Source organism: Verticillium dahliae, genomic scaffold (assembly GCF_000150675.1).
Source record: "Verticillium dahliae VdLs.17 supercont1.7 genomic scaffold, whole genome shotgun sequence".
NCBI lineage: Eukaryota > Fungi > Ascomycota > Sordariomycetes > Glomerellales > Plectosphaerellaceae > Verticillium > Verticillium dahliae.
Window position 1 is genome coordinate 416,649 of NW_009276917.1, and position 8,068 is coordinate 424,716.

At 56.1% G+C, this 8,068-nt stretch overlaps 3 protein-coding genes across 3 annotated transcripts; 1 reads left to right on the plus strand and 2 right to left on the minus strand.

The window, feature by feature from the left end:
• Positions 1-1,453: 1,453 nt before the first annotated feature.
• On the minus strand, positions 1,454-2,584 carry VDAG_04209 (uncharacterized protein; the record flags this gene model as incomplete). Its single annotated transcript, XM_009650656.1, has 2 exons — positions 1,454-2,078; positions 2,157-2,584. 2 exons carry the CDS (start codon positions 2,582-2,584, stop codon positions 1,454-1,456), a joined length of 1,053 nt encoding a protein of 350 aa, XP_009648951.1.
• Positions 2,585-3,472: 888 nt separating this feature from the next.
• Positions 3,473-3,896, minus strand: VDAG_04210 (uncharacterized protein; the record flags this gene model as incomplete). The annotated part of the gene is made up of 2 exons (XM_009650657.1): positions 3,473-3,613; positions 3,681-3,896. 2 exons carry the CDS (start codon positions 3,894-3,896, stop codon positions 3,473-3,475), a joined length of 357 nt encoding a protein of 118 aa, XP_009648952.1.
• A 3,771-nt stretch (positions 3,897-7,667) lies between these two features.
• VDAG_04211 (uncharacterized protein) lies at positions 7,668-7,881 on the plus strand. The gene has a single exon (XM_009650658.1). The coding sequence runs from the start codon at positions 7,730-7,732 to the stop codon at positions 7,853-7,855; it is 126 nt and encodes a 41-aa protein (XP_009648953.1). The 5' UTR covers positions 7,668-7,729; the 3' UTR covers positions 7,856-7,881.
• The last annotated feature ends 187 nt before the right edge of the window (positions 7,882-8,068 follow it).

Below are 8,068 nucleotides of genomic sequence, written 5' to 3' on the forward strand. Positions count from 1 at the left end.
CGGCAAGGGGGGGTAGGCACCCTCCCCCTGGGGGGAAGTCCGTTTTGCGCAGCCCCTGGTCCGACCGTCATTGTTCATGGGTCAATTTTAGGGCGGAAAGGCCCGGGAGGGGCGTTCCCCAGGGAGGGCGGGGTAGCATTTTCCGGCTTATGGGCAGGAAAGGGGGGAGGAGAAGGAAGGGCCGGAATTTTTGTGGGGGGGGGGGGGGGGGGGGCTCCTCCAGCGAGTCAGAGAGAGAATGGTCCAGCCAGCAGCCATTCTACCTTGAGGTACCTGCCTTGCATACCTCTAGGTAGGTATCTAGGTACCATACCTACGTACCTAGGTAGACAGAAGACTCTGCCTGTTTGATATCTTTACATCATTCACCTCTCATACGGCTGACTGGACTTACATTCTATTTGCAAAGATTTGTAGTCTGCACACTAGAACAAACCACATCGTGCACAGCTACACATGAGATGCTCGTGAGCCCCGAGACACAACCCATGGCGTGGCGCGGGTGACCACGTCGACAGTCACAAGCCCCAAGGACCACTTGCTGACTCTGAGAGAGCCTGGGCATGACGTTGCCCTCCAAAAAACGCCCATCCATCGAGAGAAATTGGACCAGGAACGCGCCAGATCTGTTCCCTGTTGCTCGGCTCGCATCGCCCTCGTATCGGCCAAGCCTTAGGCCAGTGCAGTGAAAACCCAAAGCTCTGCCACCCGCGCACTCGGCACCAGCCTCGTCTTGCCAAGTCGCGAGACGCGCAATCCTCTTGACGCTGGCACCGTCAAAGGTGGAGCCAGGCCTGACGGACAAGTCCGAAGTACAATGAACGGGCAAGACAGGGTACCGCTACATGCGCCGGCCAAGTCTGATGACTGTTGGAAGCACGCACACCCATAGCCAAGGTGTAAACCACGGAGCCCGAATGGAATCTCGGAATGGTGGGTTGATATAAGCGCTAGCTCCAAGGCGTCTACACGCAGACGATGCCTGCATGTGCAGGAGTCTCTCCTACGGAACCCGTCGTTCACCGCGGGAGAGATCCCGGGGCAGGCTGTGAGGCCTCGGCCAATTATGCTTCTGTGCTATGTTCGGCTGAGCTAGGATTGCCTGACAACAGCTGTAGCACACCCGCAAAGCGGCACTATCAGGGACTGCCGAGGGCTAATTCCGTCCTCCAAAATCACCTATTCATGCGATGGAATGCCTAGAGTTAGCTCCGGTCAACGTCCGCTCCACCTAAGGTAGGTAGCCGCGCAGGTCGGGCCGGACCATATGGCTCTTGCCATGAGGGGCGTCCATCTTCTGTCACGCGAATGTTGCTCGCAAGCTTCAAGAAAAACCATGGGGTATCATTTCTCGCTGTGGCAGACGATGTCCTGCCCTCGAGATGTTGCGTCGTCGTGATACAAAAAAGGAAAAAAGACAGTCCACGAAACGAAAACAGGCCGCACCATGTAACTACAGCTCGTCCAAGAAGTGAAGGCGATCCTCCTGTACATCCGTTCTCTTTTCCCACAATCCCAGGCCAGGCTCGTCATCAGACCCCTCAGCACCAGAATAGTTGCTCTCGTTGGCGTCATCCCCTGACAGTGAGTGCTTGCCGACCGCCATAGTGTCAGGCGCAGCGTATTTTGCTCCAACCAAGAGCAGTACCAACAGAGCGAAGACAATGGACATGACAATCCACAGGCTTTTCAACCTTTTCCGTGTTTTCTCTTGCCACTCGCGGTCGGCCTTTTCCCACCCCTCGATCCTCTCCTTGACCACGTCGACGCGGCCGCTGAGAGCCTGGATCTTGTTTCTCCCAGCCTCGATCCGCCCCTGGAGATCTACGATGCGCTTTTTCTGCTCCTCGAACTGGCCGAGCGAGTCCACCTGAGCCTGCACATCGCGCACCATTTCCTGTGACTCCGCCTCAAATACGCCCTTGATCCCACGCGAGAGTGTCGCCAGCTCCCTCATGGCCGTGACCGTAACCTGCAGAGCACTTGTCTTCTCCAAGACGGCATAGTACGTCTCGTCGAGCTGCCGTGTCGTAGTGTTCGAGAAACCGCTCAAGTCGGCGAGAGACTTCTTCAAGCCACTGTAAACGCAAGAAAACATCAGCAAAACCGACCATGCTGTGACGGGGGAGCATGACGCCGCAGTGACAAGAACATACGTAACACGGGCCTCGGCCTTCTCGTTCTGCTCTTTGACTTCCTTCTCCACGTCCCGCCCTACTTCTGAGACAGCAAGCATGCCGTCCCTCCGTCCGGGCTCGGGACTCACGCCCCTGCCCAGTGCCGTGCCAGTCTCGGCCCTCGAGACGTCGAGCGACGGCCGCCCCCGATTCGACAGCAAGGGCCCCGCGGACTGGGGCGCACGATCGTCGCTCGCGACTTGCGTCGATTTCTGGCGGCTGTGATGTCTGATGTGGTGATGCCCTTGGTGATGATGGTGATGTAGCAGCTTGACGGGTGGCGCCAACTCGGTGATGGAGCGGGTGAGCTGGTGTCGAGCGCGCGAGGGTTTGGACGACGATTGCGGCAGTGACTGCTGCTGCTGCTGCTGCTGCTGCTGGAGCAGAGGCGGCGAGTCGCTAGCCATAGTGTCGTCGGGTCGCACCTCGCTCGTGCTGTGACATCAGGCGAGTCGGATTGCGTGGAACCTGGGTTGCTTGGTTCCTTGGTTGCTGGTCTGGCACTGGCTCAAAGGGACAGGCAAGTCGAAGAGAGTTTGGGCGTTGTGGGGTGGTGTCTGCGGCCAGTGAAGTGACGTACCTTCTTCCAGGCTGTTGCTGCTGTTCAGCGCTGTAGGTATGTGCTGTGAACCTGGCTGCACCTGAACCTCCACCACAGGTGCACCCATTACAAAGTTACGAGGACGGGAAGGGCTCGGACCAGTCTCATGTTGAAACCCGGACGAAGCTCCGGTTTGCTTGAGCTGAGAACCGGGTAGCAGCCAGATGCGACTGCAGCTCAGGGAGGATGAAGCTGAGACAGTTCATTTGAAGTTTGATTTCTGCGAAGTTTGAAGTTTGGGAGTTTATAATTTGGAATTGGAAAGGTGCATGCTAAATCATGAACGCCATCCTCTATCCCTCATTTGCTTCGAATGATCCCCCTCATCTGGCTTGAGGTTTCTGCTCGACTACCAATTTTCCCAAATGACGCCGAATGTGTTTCCTTTTCCCTATCCCAGCTTGCCGACCCTCGTAACGCAGACATCCTCTGACGAACAGTGCAGTCCCTTTCCAGAAACCCGGGGTCCCCCTTCCACGAGATGAGGATGGTGTCTCGATGGGAGTCTGATCCTCTCAAGGTGCCGCAGCAGGCGCTGGATGTGTTCGCCGCATGCCCAAACCCCCTCCCGACGAGTCTCCTCCCCCTCCCCCAAATCAGAATCGTGTGCAATGTTGAGGTTCTGGAGGTTCCGCACAGCACTGCCTCTCCATCCCCCTACACTCTACGCATTTCATGCAGCCGGACCACACCCTCACGAGTTGATGAGCTTGTTTCTCTTCTCCTTCCTCTTCAACCTCTCAACACGCTTCTTATGCATCTTCTCCGCCATCTTCTCATACCGCTCCTTCTCCTCCTTGGCTGCCCGCTTGTCCTTGATCGCCTGAACCTTTTGCTGTGAGCATGTCAGCGGCTGTCTCTGCCCCCTACGACGACACAGCACAACACCAGTGTCAGCCTACCTTGCGCAGAGCCTCCTTCTCGTCCTTCATCTCCTTCTCCTTCGCCTTTGTTGCCTTCATCGCCTCGCGCTCCTGTCGGCGCTTCTCGAACGATGTGAGGCCGCCGGTGGGGCGGAACGCTGCCTTGGGCGGCAGCCAGTGCTTGCCGTTGACACGCATACCCTGTTGTTTGGTCGCCGCAGGCGCCACCGCCGGAGCGGCTTCAGTTGTAGACATTTCGTTGCGATTCAAAAAACAAGGACTATATGATCGAGGGTCGGAGGGTTGCAGGAGAGTCGGCGCGCTCGTCGTTGTGCAAAGGGTGAGGCAGGCAGGCGAGGCGACAGCTGGGACTAGAGAATCCCGCCTTCCAAAAAAAAAATCGGATCGCAAAAGCGCGAGGCGGCCATGCAAGGCTGAGGGGGGAAGAGCGACCCCACTTGTGGACGGAGCAGGGCCCTCCCCCCTCTGCGCCCAGTCCTGTCAGTCCCTGATCAGACTCGTCTGCTCAGTTCGGCAAAAACCCACAGAAAGTGGCTGTGTGACCCACCAAATTTCTTCCAATGTGGCTGGTGAAATCAGGGTCTGATTTCCTGCCCCTCTTCCCACCCCCACATTGTCAATGTCGGTTCCTGAACCCGAAATCTGTAATTTGTATCCACCAGCCCGCTGGCGAGCCCCGATGAGTATCGAGTTGTCTCGATCGTTGTCAGATTTCAAATGCCATCCCAGGCGCCGGCACCAACGGCTTCTCATCGCAAGACAGCGCGACGTTTCACTTCCGCCGTACCGTGTGTTATGTCTATCGTGACGTCAGGGGCTCCGTCCATGCAAGGCGTCGTGAGCATGATGGTATGACACGTTCCGTGCACCAAGGGTTTTTTTTTTCCGTTTCTAGTCGTCACCTAAGCTCTTCCCCGCGGGCTTCGAAGGAGGCCATCTGACACACAATCGTACAGACAGAAGGATAAGGGACGAGGTCCATCTGCCATAGAAAGAAGGCAGCATGCACCCCGCGTTTGTGCTGTTGCACAGAATCTGCAACCACGGATACGGATAGACGCCCGAGCTCAGTCAGAGCCATCACCCAACACCCTAGAATCTCTGTCTCGCGCGGTGCGCTGTTGACACAGGCCGGCAAACCACCGGAGCCTCAACGCGTTGCAGAAACAGCAACGGAAATATACCAGTAGTATTGTCTTATGGGGTGGCACACCCCATGGCGGAAATGACGACAGCTGTCCTCCCAAGCTGCTGGCCCCTATGTGCGTCACTCATAACGATGGGAGGGATCCAGGTCCCGCGAAACGCAAATTAAGCATCATTCAGACCAATTTGCTATGCAAATAGAAAAATAAACAATATGTCACGCGAGGTTCGTCAGCAGACCAGGGCCGGGTAACGGCGCTGGAGATGCGGGACAACGGAGTCGCGTTAATGACGTTCATGTCCCTCGATGCAGCAATAGAAATACGATAATTATCCCTTTTCCAGCATCGCGGCCCCAAAATTGATGGCACATGGGGCCGACTTATCCCTTGGCCGTGATAAATTTAATTGAGCTGGGCGTGGGGTCCTGCTGAAAGCGAAAGCGGCCTCCTGTTCATTTGGGTAGCCGAACACGCGAGATTGCCCCGAGGCTGGGTCCACGCAAGGAGTCGTCGAAAAGCAGAGAGCGGGCCTGTCTGATTCGTTGCGCGTGTGAGGCCAAGGTCCAACGCAAATTATTCTTAGAATGGGGCACGTCAGATGGTCAGATTCAGATCTCCACGTTTGGAAAAAGAAGGGGGCCGTGGGTAGATGGACGCCTAGAAAGAACCATCGGATCAGCGTTCTTTATTCGCGAACCGAAATACGCCGTTCCTACATTATCCGTCTGTCTAGCATGCATGCATCGGTTTCGACTTGTTCGGAAGACGGACCAGGAGTGTACGAATGGAGGAGCAGCAGAGACCTTGGTGGTGGAGATTCCGTGAGGGCGCGCCAAGGAGGGGAAGTAAATCACAGGAGCCTCAAGGCAGATCTCTGATGTTTCGACTCCGCAACGCCCTCTTTTGGATCCTCTGAAGAAGGCAGTGATGGGACGGTTCGGCCGGCAGCAAACAAGCCGCTCCAGACAAATGCAAGATGAGATGCAAGCGCAGGGCACGGGCGGTTTTTCTCTGCATCCGCACCGACGTTTCTTCCCTGTTGGCCGTTGGGCTGCCAACCATTGTCACTGTGTTGCAGCAGGGAAACAGTTGATCTCTCCCTCCCCGGTGCTTGGGCATTGTGCACTGTACATGTATATGTACCTTAGTATGGGCCAGCCCGTTGCCACCCCGCGGGCTCACTTGACAACCCTGCAGGCGCCTCTGCAGGTCCAACAGTACATCTGCCCGAATGGGAGAGGAGCGGAACGTCGTTGACAGCCCCCATGTCCATCCGAAGGGGAGGGGGCTCAGGGAGTGAAGGCCACATCAGCGTGCACGCCCCAGGGCAAAGGGGCAACCGTTGACATACTATGTATACCATGTTGTGAGGATTCGCCAAATTGAACACGACAAAGTATGTCTCCCAACATGGGTAGGTTTGAGCCTCGTGAAACAATTGAGGGTGATGGGCTGAGCCGGGGCATGTCTACATGTACGTTCGTTGACAGCTCCCGTTGTGGCACCCAGCCGCGGGAGCACAGGCGTGACTTGTCAATGCCACTGTATGCGCGCCTGCACTTGTCGCATCCCCAAGTGCGGATACAACTGGCACTCGAACTCAATTCTAGCCTCGGTTTCGACCTAGCGACGGGAATGAACTCGGGGCCGCAGCCCGTATTACGTCTCCCGCGCATACCTATGTTCTTGGTCCGCGTGCGAACATAGCGCTGGGCTCTCTTCCTCCCTTACAGCACCTGGTGTGTGTTGATACGCTACCTTAGGCATCAGGATCTCCCCACGCCCTGTGGACCACAGGGATCAAATACGGGAAGGGTACCTACCTTACTGTACCTAGGTCCTGTTGTGACCAGGTACTTCGTGATCAAGTCCCTCCATAGGTGATCAAATAAGCCCCGATTACGTCCCTGCACGCGCGTTGACCGGGGTGCCGCGGGCTGCACCTCAAACCCGCCCAAGGCGCCGCCGCCTCTGTTCAGTGAGTGAACGGTGCGCTGATGGGTACGAATAATAAATATTCATTCGTAGGCTCCCAGTGCACCGAAAGCACAATTTCGGACGGCCACTGCAGTCCATGAGAGATGGCCCCGCCCTTCGTACTGCAACCACCAAGCCCCCTGTTGACGGCGCTGGCCGCGAGGATTTTCCCTGACGCGAACGGCCACTCTGGCAACCAGTTTTGCTGTAACTCATCTGCGTTAATACCACTGCATTGCAAAGCGAGGTCGGATTGGTGCAAAAAGAAGATGAAGGCAATGTTGGTTTCCTTCTCCAGAACTTCGACGTGGCTTTGTTCTGAAATGAGCGGGTCACGTCTGCAGCAGACAGAAGCAAGAAACATGACCGCGAGATCTGGCTCATGGAGATGGAGACGCCTCCTGCACGCAAGTTTAGTGAGCTTGGCGCTGGAGGCACATGTAGACAGCGGGACGCTGGGATATTGGGGAGGCGAGACAGACCGCCAACAAGACGACTCGGCCTTTTGGCGCCGTTCTTTTTCTTTCCCCATCGTCGCGCCATCCAGCCTAGACTTCGAATTGTACTTGGAATACCAAAGAGGTGTTTGGCCGAGGCCGGGTCCGTCGCTTTGGTGGCTTGTGGATCGCTGGATGCCACATCAACCGAGTCCTGCTTTTAGTGCCAGACGGTGTGCGGCTAGGCCGATGGCGGCCGTGTATGCGGTAGAGGGAGACGGCTGGGAGACGGCTGCGTAGTGTTAGTATCGTGTTCGTCTCGTACTAACGACGATCAGTTTTTAGTCAATGTGGTAGTTTGTCCAGGCTGACAACAGGAACCAACTTTGAGGGTTAAATACGCGCGAAGTCTTCAGCACGAGAGGCCGTGGCGGGCAGCATCCGCAGCATTGTGGTTGGTGCAGATGTTTCGGTTGGCATCGTGAAATGAGTATTGAGAATGGATATGTGTGTCCCTTCAAAGCCTGGTCATGCCGCCTCATTCGGAGGGTATGGTGCGAGTCCTCCCTCTGACGGTGAGGAGTGGGCATTTGGTGCCTCACACGTCTCCGTCACGCTCGAGATTGCCTAGTACACAGCAGGGATGTTTGTAGGTTCTGGCTTATGATAGCTTTCTGTAAGGCTGCCTCGTCAGGATACCGCAATAATTTGTTGAATCGTCCAAGAAAATTCCTCTTCAGTGTCAGCATCTAGCGGGGTGATGTATCGATTCGTCAACACATATCAGACAGAGAACCAAAGATCTCATCTTGGCCGGTTCAAGTCTAAAAGGTGTGCACTGGAA

Excerpts from the sequence above, each read along its gene's own strand:
- VDAG_04211 (XM_009650658.1), top strand. The coding sequence starts at position 7,730 with ATGTGTGTCCCTTCAAAGCCTGGTCATGCCGCCTCATTCGGAGGGTAT.